The following is a 16,204-nucleotide window of genomic DNA, read 5'->3' on the forward strand; positions in this document are numbered from 1 at the left end:
ACTTCACCCACACCCACAGCCTATAGGGTAAAGAGCCTACATTCTTTAGTGTGGTTTAAAAATCCTTTATAGTATGGTTCCCACCCTGCCCCAAACGCCCATTAACTGAGCAAGTACCCTGTGGGTGCTGGGGACCCAGAGGTGAGCAAAGCAGGCAAATGTTTGCTTTCTGTGGCAGACGTTCTAGAGCAGTGTTTCTCAAACTTTTTTTCATCATTGCCCTTCTAAAGGGAAAAATGGAATTATCTCGAAATTTAAATCAATTTCAATCCAATTACATTCAATTTCTCTCTAATTATGGAAATTAAATACTTATTTGGATGGGTTGGCTTTATTTAAATTTTTGGGGGGTTGGTTGGCTTTAGAAGGCCACAAGCCATTGTAGTATTTGAGGGGGTTTTTGCCCCCCAAGAATTAATTTTGGCCCCCGTGGGAGCCATGTTGACCATATTGAGAATGTATGTCCTGCCCGGCCAGCATGGCTCCGTGGTTGAGTGTCAACCTATGAACCAGGAAGCCAGGGTCCAATTCCTGTTTAGGGCATGCCTGGGTTACAGGCTTTATCCCCAGTGTGGGGCATGCAGGAGGCAGCCAACCAATGATTCTCTCTCATCATTGGTGTTTCTATCTCCCACTCCCTCTCCCTTCCTCTCTCAAATAAATAAAAATATATATTTTTTAAAAAGAATGCATGCCCTAAAGGGAGAGCTGAACAATAAACAAATAAATGGAAAAGGTGATATCAGAGAGCCAAGAATGTTGCAAAGGAAAGAAGGGAGAGTGGTTGAGGGGGCCACTTGACATCTGGCTCATCTGAACCAGAGAAGTTCTCTCCGGACAAGGAAGACTAGCTTTAGTTTTTTCAGCTGCACAATGGAAGTGATTCATTAAGCACAGTACGTGCTTAACGAATGCGCTTTATTGGTAGTATTATTTATTTTATTATTTTTATTGAGGTATAATTGACAGTTAAAAATTTAAAATAATTGTTTATTTTTAAATTGCAGTTGACACACAACATTACATTAGTTTCATGTGTATAACATAGTGATTAGACGTTTATATAACTCACAACGTGATCCCCCTGATAAATGTAGTACCCATCTGACCCAGGCGTAGTCATTACAGTATTATTGATTACATTCCCTGTTCTTTACATCTCTGTGACTGTTTTTATAACTGGCAATTTGCACAACTTAATCCCTTGGCCCTTTTCACACATCCCCACAATCCCCTCCCATCTGGAAGGCAGCTATGCTCATCACTATACCACCAACGCCTACCCCCTCCCATCTGATAACCAATAGTCTGTTCTCTGTATCTATGAGTTTGTTTCTGTTTTGTTCGTTCATTTGTTTTGTTTTCCAGGTTCCACACATAAGTGAAATCATGTGGTATTTGTCTTTCTCTGTCTGACTTATTTCACTTAGCACAATACCCTCTAGGTTCATTTATGGTGTTGCAAATAGCAAGATTTAACTCTTTTTTATGGTGGAGTAATATTCTATTGTATATATGTGCCACCTCTTCTCTATCCATTCTTCTATTGATGGACGTTTAGGTTGCTTTGGTATCTGGCCATTGTAAATAATGCTGCAGTGGACATGGGGGTGCATGTCTTTTTTAAAAAAATCTTTATTGTTGAAAGTATTACATATGTCCCCTTTTTTCCCCATTGAACTCTTCTAGCCCGCCCCCAGCCCCCACCCAGGCCTTCACCACCCTATTGTCTATGTCCATGGCTTATAAATACAAGTTCTTTGGTTGATCTCTTCGCACCCAAGCATGCCTTTTTGAATTAGTGTTTTGGGTTTCTTCGGATAAATTCTCAGAAGTGGACTTGTTGGGTCTCTCTTTTCTCTTGTTATAGCCTTTGTTTTAAAGTCTAGCCTTAACCGGTTTGGCTCAGTGGATAGAGCGTCGGCCTGCGGACTCAAGGGTCCCAGGTTCGATTCTGGTCAAGGGCATGTATCTTGGTTGCGGGCACATCCCCAGTAGGGGTTGTGCATGAAGCAGCTGATCGATGTTTCTCTCTCATCGATGTTTCTAACTCTCTGTCCCTCTCCCTTCCTCTCTGTAAAAAATAAATAAAATATATATTAAAAAAAAAAAAAGTCGCCGAAACTGGTTTGGCTCAGTGGATAGAGCGTCGGCCTGCGGACTGAAAGGTCCCAGGTTCGATTCTGGTCAAGGGCATGTACCTGGGTTGCGGGCACATCCCCAGTAGGAGATGTGCAGGAGGCAGCTGATCGATGTTTCTCTCTCATCGATGTTTCTAACTCTCTATCCCTCTCCCTTCCTCTCTGTAAAAAATCAATAAAATATATTTAAACAAACAAAAAAAAAGTCTAGTTTGGCCCTGGCCAGTGTTGCTGAGTGGTTAGAGCATTTGCCCACACTGAAGGGTCATGGGTTCAATTCCCCGGTTGGGGTGAGTGTGGGAGGCAACCAATCTCTCTCTCTCTCTCTCTCTCTCTCTCTCTCTCTCTCTCTCTCTTCCCTCCTTCTCTCCCTCCCTCCCACTCGCTCTAAAAAAAAAATCAGTGGAAAATTCACCACCCTCGAGTGAGATTACGAAAAGAAAACCTGTGTTGTGTGGTATAAGTCTTGCTACCCCAGCTTTTCTTTTGTTTCCATTTGCTTTAAATATCTTTTTCCATCCCTTTACTTTCAGTCTGTGTCTTGCAATCTGAAGCAGGTCTCGTGTAGGCAGCATATGTGAGGGTCTTGTTTTCTTACCCACTCAGCTACCCTATGTCTTTTGATTGGATCACTTAATTAATTTGCACTTAAAGTAGTTTTCTATAGGTATGTTGTTACTGCCAGTCTATTATTCACATTTTTATATTTTTTCTTTCATGTTCCTGAAGAAGTCCCTTTAACATTTCTTGTAATACTGGTTTGGTGGTGATAAATCCCTTTGGTTCTTTTTCTTTTTTACTTTTTTTCTTGTGTGTTTTCCTCTAGTCCTTTTCTTGTCTGGGATTTAAAATTTTTTTTAAAGGTAATGGGTTCCAGCCGTGGGCAAACTACGGCCCACGGGCGGGATTCCGTCCATTTGAAATGAATAAAACTAAAAAAAAAAAAGGGACTGTACCCTTTTATGTAATGATGTTTACTTTGAATTTATATTAGTTCACACAAACACTCCATCCATGCTTTTGTTCCGGCCCTCCGGTCCAGTTTAAGAACCCATTGTGGCCCTCGAGTCAAAAAGTTTGCCCACCCTGGAAGCCCTGAGATCCGCGTCTGCTCCTACCTGCTTGGGTCCCAGCGCCCAGCCGCTCGCACAGCGGGCATCCCTGGCTGCAGGGGGCGCTGTGGGCGCTGCGGCGGGCTGGTGTAGGCCACGCACCGGAAGTCTTGTTCCCCCGTACTTCCGGTCTCTGGCCCAGGCCTGGGCTGCGTGGAAGAGTTCTGCGATGCCCACCGGAGACTTTGAGTGAGTAGGGGGCCGGGGAGAGGGGCCGGGGGGCGACTTGGGGGAGCCCTAGAGGGTGCTTGGGGCCTGGGCGAGCTGCGGCGGCGGGAGCCAGGCCTCGCTGACTCTGCGAACTTGTCCCCGCAGTTCGAAGCCCAGTTGGGCCGACCAGGTAGAGGAGGAGGTAGAGGACGGTGAGTTCGCCGGGGCGCCCCGGGGCGCCGCGGCCCCCCCTCCCCCCAGCCCGGCCACTGCCGCCCGCTCCAGCCCCCGCCCCCCACCTCGTCACCGCCGTCAGACCCCGCATTTCCCTTCACAGCCCGCTCTGCCCCGCGCCATCCTTACATGGCCAGGCTCGCCAGGTCCCGATGTGCCCTGGCCCCAGCCCCTCTTCCTCCCCTGCCACCGCCCAAGTCCTCAGCCGCTCCTCTGCTCCGCGGAGCGGGTTGTAACAGCCTGCCTCCGGCCTTGTGCCAGCGCCCAGATGCCCCGGTGGCCTGCCCCTGCCTCCATGCCAGGGAGACCCTATCCTGGCGATCGCTCCGGGTGATGACAGCCAGCTCGCGGGCCCCCGCACGGCTATCCCAGGGCGCTTCCTGGCCAGTCCTCTGGCCTCGGTCCTGCCTTTTTCAGCTCCTGGTTTGGGCATCATCCCAACCCCCTTTTTAGCTTGGGCACTCCTGCCCCTCCACTCCATCCCTCTCCCCACGCCGCCTCTCACAGACAAATGCGTCACCAGCGAGCTTCTCAAGGGGATCCCTTTGGCCACTGGCGACACGAGCCCAGAGCCCGAGCTACTGCCAGGAGGTGAGTGACACCCTCCGCTCCCTCCCTGGACCACCGCTCCCCCTAACCACCTGCCCTCCTAACCCCCATGGCCGAGGGCTCAGTTCCTCTGCCTCCTCCCCTGTTGCAGCTCCTCTTCCAGCACCCAAGGAGGTCATCAATGGGAACATCAAGACAGTAACCGAGTACAAGATAGACGAAGATGGCAAGAAGTTCAAGGTGAGGCTGGGTGAGGAGGTGGGGCACCCGGACCAGGGGCGGGAGGTATGTGTGGGGTGGGCTGGTGACAGCGGTGCCCTGGGCCCAGGAGCCTTGGGGCACAGGAAGCCCACCCCTCTCCTCTCCCGTGCAGATTGTCCGCACCTTCAGAATTGAGACCCGGAAGGCCTCAAAGGCAGTTGCCAGGAGGAAGGTAAGACCCTGCTCCTGCCTGGTCTTGGGGGTCCCTAAGGGCCGACTCAGAGGAATGAAGAATTCTTGTTCCCACTGCCTTTGTTTTTAGAAGGGAAAAGTGTAACTGGTTTACCTATTTTACTGGAGAACTGAGGCGCAGGGGTGTTTGCACTCTGTTGGGGTCCCCAAAAGTCCAGGCGTGGGGGAGGTTGTTTCTGACTCTGCTTGGCGTCTCTACCAGGAGGAACAGCGTCAAGAGCTCCCCTGAGGTGGTCGCAGCAGCAGAAGCGATAGCAGTAAATAGATTTGGCACAGTTATCTTCACAGTTTGTGCCAGACCCTGCCATAGGCTTTGTAGGAGGAGTTTTCTCCTTTGACCCCCATAGCAACACAGGGAGGAGGGGAGCATTTGTGGTCCCCACCTTGTAGGGGAGGAAGCTGAGGCTCAGGTTGTTTAGCCCAAGGCCCCTCGAGTCTGAGTGACCCCTGCACCCCTCTGAGCATCACTCCCTGTTGGGAGCTGGTCCACCCCTGCCTGGCCCCCTAGGAAGTGTTGGCTGTGCAGCTGTTTCCCCCCTGAGCTTCCTTTGCTCATTGAAAACATGAGGCTGAGAGCTGCCCCGGCCTCCTGGAGCTGACGCGAAACTAGGGTCTGGCACGCATCTGGAGAGGGTGCAGAAGGGGATTTAAGGCCAAGACACCCTGGAAGGGGCTCCTGTGGGCCCTGGGTCCAGAGGGGAGGGCCTGCCTGCTCCGCCCTTGTCCTGACCTGTCCCCCCTCTGCCCTGAGCCCAGAACTGGAAGAAGTTTGGGAACTCGGAGTTTGACCCGCCAGGACCCAATGTGGCCACCACCACGGTCAGCGATGATGTGTCCATGACGTTCATCACCAGCAAGGAGGTCCGTGGGCAACAGGGCGGGTGGCGGTCACCAGGCTGGTGGTGGTGATGTGGCTTCCCCCTCTGAGCTGCCTTCGTCTGCCCTGCCAGGATCTGAACTGCCAGGAGGAGGAGGATCCGATGAACAAGCTCAAGGGCCAGAAGATCGTGTCCTGCCGGATCTGCAAGGGCGACCACTGGACCACCCGCTGTCCCTACAAGGACACGCTGGGGCCCATGCAGAAGGAGCTGGCTGAGCAGCTGGGCCTGTCCACCGGCGAGAAGGAGAAACTGCCTGGAGGTGACGGGGCCCGGGGGTGTGGCTGGCAGGTCAGGGAGGAAGTGGGGTGGGGTGGGGAGGTGCTGTGTGTGAGTCCTAGGTTGTCACCTGCTTTGTGTGAGTGGGCTGTGCCCCTCACCTCTGGTCACCGTCCCTGTTTCTGTGTGTGAGAGACTAGCCAGGTGGCTGCTGTGACTGCTGGTGGTGTCACCTGTCGCTTCCTGTTGGGGGCTGTGAGAATCACCCGTGTGTATCCTGTGTGTGTAACTGCACTGTGCGTGATTGGGAGATGGTGGGCCGCTGTATGTGAGACTTGCCCCCTGTGATTCTGCTGATTTTGTGATGGTCCTGACTTGAGTGTGCCGTGTCTGTCCACCATGGACACGGCTGCCACCCGTGCGTGTTTTTGTGCATGCACACGCACACCTACGAGTAGTCTCACACACGTGACTGTCCATAGTCCACATCCTTCAGCGTGATTTGCTGATGGTGAGTTTGAGTTTGCACAAGTCTCCATCTGACTTGTGTGTGCGGCATACTTGTTTACTGACGTGTGTGTGGGACCCAGGGACTGTCCTGCCCCATGTGCTCGTGTTCCCCTGTGTTGGCCCAGGCGGGCATTCCTCTAGCTCTCAACCCTGTGGGCTCCTCAGACCGTATTAACACCTATGGCTTCTTGCTCTGTGTGCTGCTGGTTTCCTGGATGTGACCTTTATGTCATGGCCACCAGGTCTCTGAGGGACCAACCGGATGCCTGGGGCTTTGACAGACAGCACCTGAGTGGGTCTGTCCCTCTGCTGTGCTAGGGTGAGGCCTCACCCGACTGTGCTTTTGGTTTCCAGAGCTGGAGCCTGTGCAGGCGGCCCAGAGCAAGACAGGGAAGTACGTGCCACCGAGCCTGCGGGATGGGGCCAGCCGCCGTGGGGAGTCCATGCAGCCCAACCGCAGAGGTGAGGCAGTGAGGGACCCTGCTGATGGCCCGTGGGCAGGCACCTCCCAGCACCCAGTGATTATCCTGTGGGTGGGGCCCGAGCTGGCCCAGCCACTCACGGCTGCTTCTCCTTGCCCGATGCCCAGCCGATGACAATGCCACCATCCGCGTCACCAACCTGTCAGAGGACACCCGTGAGACAGACCTGCAAGAGCTCTTTAGACCCTTCGGCTCCATCTCCCGCATCTACTTGGCGAAGGACAAGACCACCGGCCAGTCCAAGGTGGGTTGGTGGCCATGAGTGGGGAGGGGTCATCCGTCTGGCTGAGCCCTGAACTCCCTTTTCTCTCCTCTTCCCCAGGGCTTTGCCTTCATCAGCTTCCACCGCCGTGAGGACGCTGCCCGCGCCATTGCCGGAGTGTCCGGCTTTGGCTACGACCACCTCATCCTCAACGTTGAGTGGGCCAAGTAAGACCCCTCCCCTGCCCCATCACCATGTGACAGCTGACACAGCCCCACACCAGTTGAATAATTGCCAAGCCTGTTGTGAGGTGCAAGTCATTTATTGTCCTTTATCTCAAGGAGGGGCCACTGCCATCCAGGGTCAGGCTGGTCACTGCTGGTTGAGCTCCATATGTCCTGCCCCGCCCCCACTGAGGCCCCAGTTTTGTGCGGGGCAGGAGAGGGGTGGCGGTTGGGACTCCCTTTGGGGCCTGTAGCCCCCACACTTTACACTCCCTTCTCATCACTCCCGTCTTCCTCTCTAGGCCATCCACCAACTAAACCAGCTGTTACTGCTGCTGCTGCTTGGCTCCTGGCCCCAGGACCCTGTGGCGACAGAAGGCGACCTCCAAAAGCAGGGAACTCCAAGGGCAATAAAAAGGCTCCAATTGCCCTATGCGTGTCCTGTTTATACCTGAATATCACCCACTTGTGGCAGCGGGGGGCAGCCCTCCCCTTTCCCCTGCGTAGGTTTGCTCTGTGGCCCTGCGCATGGTTAGCGCTGGGGGCAGAACTCTTGCCTGTCTGGTCTGAGTGCTTGCTGCTCCCATGACAGGCCTCTGGGGAAGTGGTTTGACCCCTGCTGTGCTCTCACCCGTTCGGCTGCTGGGCTCCAGTGCCTTGTGGGGAGGAGGCTCAAAATAGGTCAGGTCATGGGCTCAGCTCAGGGGATGGGGGCCCCAAGGTTTTGGTGTCTGTGGCAGTGAGGGGCAGGGGTTGGCTGGAGCTCTCGGCATTCTCTGAGGCCCGGCCCTCCTTGCAGCCAAGGCAGCATTGGTGGCAGCAGCCTATGCTGGGGGCTACAGCCATGTAGAGCAGCGGGTGGATGCAGATGGCCAGGGGCACAAGGCCCCGCGTCACCTGGTGGCCCACATAGGACCCCAGGTCCAGTGCCTTCACAGCCTGAGTCTCGTCCACAAAGGACGGGCAGCGGGCTCTCCAGCGCTGCCGGGCAGACACGTTGATCACACGTGTGACAAAGTAGGGCAGATAGGAACCAGCATAGAGCACCACACCACTGGCCACCAACACTACCACATGCATTTTCTCGGCTGCCGTCATGCCGTGGCTGCGTAGCACGGCCCGCCCAAGGGAGCCATAGGCTGCCAGGGTGAGCAGCAGCGGCAGGCCGCAGCCCAGTGCCATCAGCACCAGGCTATAGGCTGTGTAGGCCTTGAGCTGGTTGTCACTCGCAGTCCCCAGGCACTTGATGCAGGCCTCAGGCCTGGACACGGAGCAGCGGCCTTCTTGCTGTGGTGTCGTCAGGTGGGAGAAGCTGAGTGTGGGTGCAGCCAGCAGGGCCGCCAGCACCCAGCCCGCGGCACTAATGGCCCAGGCGTGCTTGGGACGCAGGTGACTGCGGGTGAAGAAGGGGTGGACGACACCCAGGTAGCGGTTGAGGCTGATGCAGGTGATAAAGATGATGCTACCCAGCGTGTTGCAGATGAAGAGGAAGCGCTCCAGGCGGCACATGGCCTCCCCATAGCGCCAGTGTTTGGGTGGGTAGAAGTAGGCAGCCAGCGGGGGCAGTGTCAGGGCGTAGAACAGATCGCTGACAGCCAGCTGGGCTGAGAAGATCACAGCTGGGTGCCATGGGCGCTGCTCCCGTGTGCCGAGGCGGTAGAGGGCCAGGCTGTTGCCAGCCACTGCCACCAGGAACTCGGTCACCAGAATGGGCCACAGGAAGCCTTCCTGGAAGCCACTGAGGATTCGATCAGCCGCTGCTGAGATGTTGGCTGGGCAGGGTGGGGCACCTGTGGGCGAGGGTGTGGCTGAGTGAGCCCTGCCCCCCACCTCGCCGAGCACAGCCTCTGCTTTCAGAGCTGCGTTGTGCTGTCGATCAGGCCTGAGTACCTGTTGTGCACCAGGCCTGCATGACCCCTTTCTGAGAGGACTTCTGATGAGTCCAGCTCCTTCCTATGGAGGGAATCAGGCCTAGAACGGCCAGAAGACAAGTTCCCTTGGCTCCCTTGGGGTCCTGCACCCTGAAGAACCAGGGGGAATTTTTGCCCTCAAAGGACCCATGTAAACTGGAAATAATGGCTGGGAGCCATCAGGACTGGGATGGAGAACAGGAGTCAGGGGAGCCTCAGACCTCACTGCAATCCACCATCAAGTACCCATCTTCACGGTCACCCCTAACGCACTTGTGTCCAGCCCATGTCATCTGTCTGGACCAACAGTAGCCTAGGCCCGGGTCTCCCGGCTCCACTCACCTGATCTATTCCCCGAGCCTCCAGAGGGCGCCTGTGAGCACCTATCGGGCCCGTGCCTCTGCTCAGAGGCCACTCTAGGGGTCCCTCCTTCCTGGGAGGAAAAGCCAGTGCGTGCCTCATCCCACAAGGCCCTGAGGGAGGTCTGGCTCCCACCCACTGGCTTTCATCTCCTGCTCCCGGCGACCTCCAGTCTGCTTCCTGGTTTTCTTAGGCACATGTGCCTCAGGGCCTTTGCGCTGGCGGCTCTTTTTGAGTCATGGACGTCCTGAAGGCTCATCTTCCTCTGCACCCCATAGTCCCCTCCCCTGCTAATCTTCTCAAAACAGTCTATAGCTCTGATCACTGTTGAAGTAAAACCCCCAGGAACCAGTCCCTTCTGAAGGGAGGGTGTGCACAGACCTCCCTCACCAGACTGTTTCCACCCTCTCACTTCTGCCTTCCTGTTCTAGTTCTTGGCTTCAGACGTGCTTCTTACACCATCCCCACTGCCACCTCCACCCCCAGCCCGGGGTACACAGGGGCCAGGGCCCTGTGCTCCCTCCTCACCTGAGATCGTGTCCGCCATGGCCCTCGCCCTGCCTTTGGGGCTCCTGCCTACAGTGTGTCCGGGTCCCACCCCCAGTGAACAGCAGCCTGTTGGCCCCTCCCTCCACAGGTCCACCCACCGCCCACACAGTCAGATCTTGTTGAGCCAGCCGTTTGCACACTTCCTTCCTCATGGCGCCCTAGACCTGGCCTGGGCAGGCAGGAAACCTCCGTCTGAGGGAGGTTGGGAAGGAGCCCAGGGCCCAGACCGGACCAACCACCATGATCAAATCGGAGCTCCACACCCGCATTCGACACTTCCAGGCCCAGCTCCCAGCGGCCTCTGATCCCCATTCCAACTGCAGCCTCTGCCTCATGGGAAATCAGTGTTTATTAGAAGGTTGGGGAACCAGCTCCTTTATGAAAGGAAACAGGGCTGCACCTGGACACCCAGGCAGGAGCCCAGGGCAGCATCTCTGGGGCCCCAATCTGGGGCATTTCACCCACTGCTCAGGTTCAGCCTCAGGCCACTCTCTTGGGTGGCTGTGCTCGGCCTCGGCCATAGTTCTGAACAGCCCCTCGAGGCCCCAGCTTGGCTTGGGTCCCCCAGGGCCTGCCCTTGGCTTTTGGAGGCCTGTGGTCACTGCCACGGTCTGGCCTCCGCTGCTTTAACCGCTGCTTCTTGCTTGGAGGCCTGGTGGACCGTCTCCGCTGGGCCTTTGGGAACATGTCTGTGAAGAAAGATGGTGTCAGGGTCACCTGGGCAGGGACAGGTTCCAGTGCCCGGCTGCACCGATCCCTGCCAAGCACCTTCGTCAGGCTCCTCGCCCACTGCTTGGCGGAAGTACTCCGCTTCATCCTCCTCCTCCTGCTGGCCAGCCCTCTCTGCCTCTGGGGGGGCCCCAGGGTCCTCAGCATCGCTGTCCCCATCAGCCTCTGCCCGTGCCCGCTTCATGCCCGCCAGGCTCTTCTTCCTGGAGGAGAGGAGTGCTGGTCAGTGTAGCAGCCTGCACCAGGGACCTGCCCCACCCGCCGACCACACACCTGTGGGCCTCTCGCTGCTCCTGCTTACGCTGGACATTCTGGGCCTGCTGGTCCTGCCTCTGGGCCTTGAGCCGCAGCTTCTCCTCCTTGGCTGCCAGTATGGCCTGCAGCTCCTCCTCTGTCTTGTGCACTTAGAAAGAAGAAACGGTTCACCAAGATCCAGGTGTGCCCACTGCACCTAACAGCCCTCCTTGGGGGGCCTCAGACCCCAGGCCCTGTGCCCGCCAGCCCTGACCTCACCGAAACTATGGAAGAGCACGTTCCCCTCCCCGACACCCTCCTGAATCTTGATAAGCTGCAGCGTCATCCGAGGTCCGATCTGGAGGGACATAGAGGAAGAGTCAGTCCTTCTTCAGGGCTGGGGCTGCTGGAGGAAGTCCCCTCAGCCACTGGGCCTCACCTCAGTAAGCCTCACAGCGCTCTGCTGGGCCCGCATGTTGCCGCGCCCTGCAATGGCCTGGGGTAGCTCCGTAATGTTGTGTTCGCCATCGGGCTCTGCCTCACTCTCTGACAGTCCCGCACCCCTGTGCCAGGGACACACAGCTCAGCAGGGAACCCCAGGCTCCTGGGGTCCCCTAGACCCGTGGCCGGCAAACCACGGCTTGCGAGCCACATGCGGCTCTTTGGCCCCTTGAGTGGCTCTTCCACAAAATACCACGTGCAGGCACGCACATGTACAACGTGACTGAAACTTCGTGGCCCATGCGCAGAAGTCGGTATTTTGTGGAAGAGCCACACTCAAGGGGCCAAAGAGCCGCATGTGGCTTGCGAGCCGCAGTTTGCCTCCCACTGCCCTAGACCATGGCAGCCTCCCACTCTGCCCCTTCCTCACGTGGCCAACAGCTCGCTGATGTCCTGCAGGCGGCTCATGTTGGGGAACTTCTCTTGGAGAAGCTTCTTCATCCCACGACTTGCGCCCACAGGGACAACTTTGATGCTACTGCAGAGGCCGGAGTGAGTGAGGTGGGGGGTTAGGGGTCACAGAGTCAGGGGCCAGTCTTACCCTCTCCCATTTTCATGGTGCGTCAGGGCGTTTACTTTGAGACTGAGCAATCACGGAGTCTCAGTAGCAGCACTGTCATCAGCCGCACACAGAGCAGCACAGCCCACCTCCCCCGCCTGTACTCACTAGTGGCGGAAATCCAGATCCTGGGTGTCAGGGTTGTAGTTGATGAGGAGGCAGCGCTTGATGGTATTCAGGTTCACCTGGAAAGGGGCACGGCGCCATGTCAGCTGCCTTTAGGCCTCACTGGGTACTGGAGGCCAGGCCACGCCCTGCAGGGACTGATGGGGCTGCAAGCGGTGTCCATGGACTGCTGGCTAGAAACCTGGTTCCAGCCCAAGGCCGCCCACTCCAACTCCCCGATGATCATCTCCAACAAGCAGAATCTGAGGCCCATTGGTGCCAGGGCTTAGGAACTGTTGCCTATAACTAACCTCAGACTAGTAACCTCACTTGTCAGCCTCAGTTCCCCTAAGGTGGGGCATGACAACACAACGGACACTGCTTAAACTAGCACTCAAGAAAGCACCATTGGCCTGCGGACTGAAGGGTCCCAGGTTCGATTCCGGTCAAGGGCACAGGCCCCGGTTGCAGGCTCGATCCCCAGTAGGGGGTGTCCAGGAGGCAGCCGATCCATGATTGTCTCTCACTCCCCCTTTCTGTCTGAAATCAATGAAAATATATTTTTTTAAAAAAAGCAAGCACCATTGGCGTTTTCCACCTGCCACATGGGAAGGCAGTTCAAAGGGAGTCCCATGACATAGAATGCAAGTGAGACTTGACCTTGGGAGTCAGAACTCTCAGCCTCAGTGCTGGGAGGTGAGTTCTGAGCAGTCAGCCCTAGGGCCTGTGTGGTACCTGCTACCTGCCCCATCCACCCACACCTGCCACCACGCAGGCCCTGCCCACCTTGTGCACGTTGATGGAGGGGAACAGGTTCTGGAACATAGTAGCCATGAGCTTCACGTGCATGCCCAGGGGGCCGAAGCTGTTGAGCACCAGGAGGGGGGGATGGGTGAACTGCTGCTCGTGCATGCGGTGGCGGCGCAGCGAGGAGACCACGTCACGTGTCAGTGTGTACTGCAGGGCGGGGCGAGGAGGGGGTGACCACCGGCCACGCATGGCGGGCGTCATTCCCCACCCCAGCTCCTACCCCACATGGTCCTCACCTCTGAGCCTTACCTTGTTGACCCGGAAAGTCAAGGTGGGGCCTCCTGGGAGGCGCATCAGCTTCTACAAAGAAAGGATCAATGAGGGTGGAGGCATCCAGGTGGGGAGCAGGAGTGGGAACCTTTGCCCCATCTCTTCAGAGCGTTTACTTTGAAGCCAGAATCATGGCAGCTCAGAGGCACATGGGTTCATCAAGAGAGCTGGGGGAGAAGGAGGGTATGGGGGAGATGGGCGCAGGGATCCACTCACAAAGTAGATATTAGTCTCCGTTTTGCTCAATATCAGGAAATGCGTGACCCCAAGGGGCCCAGCCACTGCCACACAATCCTTCAGAGAATTTTTCTTGCGTATCTGGATATTAGAAAAAGAAAAAAAAAAAAGAAATGATCAGTCATTCCTCTTTTGAGCAAAGACCCTAAGCTGAAACTGCTATGCCCTCTCTTGCATCTAATTTTTCTGAAAAGGGGAGTGGACTACCCTTGGCCTCGCCTAGAGCACTGTCTCGCCTAGCGAGCTGCCTCTGTCCTTGCTCACCGAGCATCGCCCCCTTTTGCAAATGAGCCAACAGAAGCCCAGCGTGTTTAAAACGTTACTTGCTGCAGGCCTTTGAGAGAAGTCAAGTTTCCAACTCAACTTTGCTGATTCCAGAGTCCCCTCTTACCCACAAACTCCAGGTACCCGGCCAAGCCCTAAGCTGAGCGCGTTCATGCCCCGCAAAGCTGAGGCAGGGACGATGGTCCCCGTAAGGGACCCTTTCTCTAGCCGAGGAAAATGAGGCCCCGCGAGGCTGGCGGCACCCTCGCAGCCTCAACGGTCAGTGGAAGTGGGCGGAGGGTGCAGACCTGCAGGCGGGTGGCGGTGAGCGGCTCCATGACCCGCCGGAGGTCCAGGCTGAGCTGCCGGACGCCGCGACCCGCGCGGCCCCGGGCGAACACGAACGAGTGTGGCTGCGCGGCGTAGGCCTCGAGGTTGCGTTGTTGAGCCTGGGCGCGCGCGCGCTTCTGGTGCCGGGACTACAGGGGCGAGAGGCGACAGGTGAGCCCTGCGATTCCGCGGGGTCCCCGCCCGTGCTGCCCGCCTCCCGGGCCGCCGCACCGCACCCGCCCCGACTGCCCCATGCTGGCGTCTACTCCACGAGGACCTTCCGCCGGCCGCTTCCGGCGCCGTGCCGTTCACTTCCGGCGCTGGAGAGGTGGTCACGTGAGGCGTCGCTGAACGATGACGTCACCGTATGGGTATACGCACCAGATAGCGTGCGCGGGGTGGGGAAATCATTGATGTATTGCTATGGAGACACTTGGTGCCTGTTTCCGTGGAAACCGGGGCGGGGCCGCGCGGCTCCGGAGCTTTTGAGCGCTCCGAGAAATGAAGCGCAGGTTCGAATCCCGCCTCGGTCACTTCCGCCAGAGGTGCGATTTTGAGAACCAATGTCTGCACCCCGAGGCTTCTAATGTATCCTAAAGTGAATATGATAAGTCATTTAAGTCCTGACTCGTGAATTAAGAGAGACGATGTACGTACGCCCAGTGCTTGGCACACTGGCACCAGGCACTTGGGGAGCAACCAGAAAAGGGAGTAGCGCCATGGTCGATTACTCATTTGGGCCCCCAGCTCCTGAGGGCCAGCTGCCCTCCCCAGAGGGTCTTGTCTGCACACCAGCTGAGGATGGAAACTCCACATCACCTCTGGAAACTCAAAGCAATTCGGCGCTTGGTGAAAAATTCATCTCCGGTTTCCGCTCAAAGCCCCAGTCTTGGCCTCAGGCCTCTGGCTTCTTCCCCAGAACCTTGGGGTGAGGGGAAGGGATGCCCCCAACATCTCTCTCCCTGTCCCATTTGCTTCCTCTCCCATCTGCCTTCCCTCCCCCAGCTGCCTTCCTGCTTCCTCTGTCTCCCCCTCCCCAATTCTTCCCCCACTTTGCCTCCTCCTCCCCATCTGTCCCCTCCCTGTCTCCCTCTTCCCCAACTTTGTTTCTGCCACTTTCATTATTTCTTTCCATCTCTCTCTCTCTCTCTCTTTTTCTCTCTCTCTCTCTCTCTTTCTGTCCCTACCCCATTTCTCTCATATCCTCTCTCTCTGGACTCCCCATGTCTCCCCATCTCCCCCACGTCTCTCCCCTTCCCTGTCTTTCAGACTCGCGCTTATGTCAGCCTCTCTGTCACTTAAGAGGTTTTTTCTCTCTCTGCTGCCAATGGGGGAAGCTGGAGGGGGCTGCGGGTGGGGGGCCCCAGTCCAGGCTGGAGTCCAGCTTGGCAGCCTCTCTTAGATCTGGGAGGACCATTTCCTCTTTCAGCCCAGGAGTCCACTTGGGTTGCGAGTTGAGGACAGTAGGAACGGAACGCAGGAAAGGCTGCTGGTGGAGGAGGCCTTCGCACGGGTTGCAGATCCCAGACCTGTGCTCTGGAGGCTCTGCGTGAGTCTTTTCGTACCCCTGAAAAATGGCTGGATGATGACTTCTGCCTGCTTCTGTCCCTGCATGACTTTCCCAGTGTGAGGATGTGACAGTGTGTGACAGTGGAAACACGTGCACTAGGGTGTGGGTGGGGGCAGGTATCAGTGTCTCACTAGACAACTGGGAGCACACTGATCTGCATCTCTGTGCTTGTCAGTGTGTGACTGCGTGTACCTGGGTGTGTAAATGCCTGGCACACAGGTTCAGACACAATCAGTCCACAGGATCTTTTCCTTTTTTTTTTTTTTAAATATATTTTATTGATTTTTTTTACAGAGAGGAAGGGAGAAAGATAGAAACATTCGATGAGAGAGAAACATCGATCAGCTGCCTCCTGCACTTCTCCCACTGGGGATGTGCCCGCCACCCTGGTACATGCCCTTGACCGGAATCGAACCCGGGACCTTTCAGTCCGCAGGCCGACGCTCTATCCACTGAGCCAAACCGGTTTCGGCAGGATCTTTTCCTTTAAGTTGTGATGTATATGTGTGTGTGTGAACATATTTTGAACACTGCTGCCTGAATCTGTGTCATGTTTCCAGTTACGTCTTTGGAAAAAGTGTGTGTATGCACGTGCCAGGCAAATACCCAGACACACACACGC

At 56.3% G+C, this 16,204-nt stretch overlaps 3 protein-coding genes across 7 annotated transcripts; 1 reads left to right on the plus strand and 2 right to left on the minus strand.

Moving 5' to 3' along the window:
- Positions 1 to 3,379: 3,379 nt before the first annotated feature.
- On the plus strand, positions 3,380 to 7,583 carry EIF3G (eukaryotic translation initiation factor 3 subunit G; the record flags this gene model as incomplete). 4 transcript variants are annotated; one of them, XM_081091503.1, is made up of 11 exons in its annotated part: positions 3,380 to 3,442; positions 3,569 to 3,615; positions 4,145 to 4,228; positions 4,338 to 4,426; positions 4,560 to 4,619; positions 5,396 to 5,500; positions 5,590 to 5,779; positions 6,601 to 6,708; positions 6,836 to 6,972; positions 7,051 to 7,157; positions 7,457 to 7,583. In XM_081091503.1, exons 1-11 carry the CDS (start codon positions 3,423 to 3,425, stop codon positions 7,470 to 7,472), a joined length of 963 nt encoding a protein of 320 aa, XP_080947629.1. In that variant the 5' UTR covers positions 3,380 to 3,422. The 4 variants fall into 4 exon arrangements, with proteins under 4 accessions (XP_080947629.1, XP_080947630.1, XP_080947627.1 ...); XM_081091501.1 differs by having other exon boundaries at positions 3,395 to 3,442; positions 4,091 to 4,228; XM_081091504.1 differs by lacking the exon at positions 7,457 to 7,583 and having other exon boundaries at positions 3,391 to 3,442; positions 7,051 to 7,161.
- On the minus strand, positions 7,238 to 10,007 carry P2RY11 (purinergic receptor P2Y11). The gene is made up of 2 exons (XM_081091500.1): positions 9,953 to 10,007; positions 7,238 to 8,944 (listed from the first exon to the last, which is right to left on the minus strand). The coding sequence occupies exons 1-2, from the start codon at positions 9,969 to 9,971 to the stop codon at positions 7,842 to 7,844; spliced, it is 1,122 nt and encodes a 373-aa protein (XP_080947626.1). The 5' UTR covers positions 9,972 to 10,007; the 3' UTR covers positions 7,238 to 7,841.
- Positions 10,008 to 10,304: 297 nt separating this feature from the next.
- PPAN (peter pan homolog) lies at positions 10,305 to 14,334 on the minus strand. Of its 2 annotated transcripts, XM_081091498.1 has the most exons (12): positions 14,249 to 14,334; positions 13,991 to 14,161; positions 13,398 to 13,499; positions 13,161 to 13,211; positions 12,888 to 13,058; positions 12,105 to 12,181; positions 11,808 to 11,915; positions 11,376 to 11,499; positions 11,216 to 11,294; positions 10,976 to 11,105; positions 10,742 to 10,905; positions 10,305 to 10,662 (listed from the first exon to the last, which is right to left on the minus strand). In XM_081091498.1, the coding sequence occupies exons 1-12, from the start codon at positions 14,264 to 14,266 to the stop codon at positions 10,454 to 10,456; spliced, it is 1,404 nt and encodes a 467-aa protein (XP_080947624.1). In that variant the 5' UTR covers positions 14,267 to 14,334; the 3' UTR covers positions 10,305 to 10,453. The 2 variants fall into 2 exon arrangements, with proteins under 2 accessions (XP_080947624.1, XP_080947625.1); XM_081091499.1 differs by lacking the exon at positions 12,888 to 13,058 and having other exon boundaries at positions 14,249 to 14,312.
- Positions 14,335 to 16,204: the final 1,870 nt, after the last annotated feature.

The sequence above is a fragment of the Myotis nattereri genome, assembly GCF_964212035.1.
Source record: "Myotis nattereri genome assembly, chromosome: 5".
Classification (NCBI taxonomy): domain Eukaryota; kingdom Metazoa; phylum Chordata; class Mammalia; order Chiroptera; family Vespertilionidae; genus Myotis; species Myotis nattereri.

What these genes read in the sequence shown, in the direction of transcription:
- PPAN (XM_081091498.1), bottom strand. An exon ending in GCGCTGTGAGGCTTACTGAG is followed by an intron (nt 11,295 to 11,375) that starts GTGAGGCCCAGT and finishes ATGTCCCTCCAG; the next exon opens with ATCGGACCTCGGATGACGCT. An exon ending in GAGCAGCGAGAGGCCCACAG is followed by an intron (nt 10,906 to 10,975) that starts GTGTGTGGTCGG and finishes CCTCTCCTCCAG; the next exon opens with GAAGAAGAGCCTGGCGGGCA.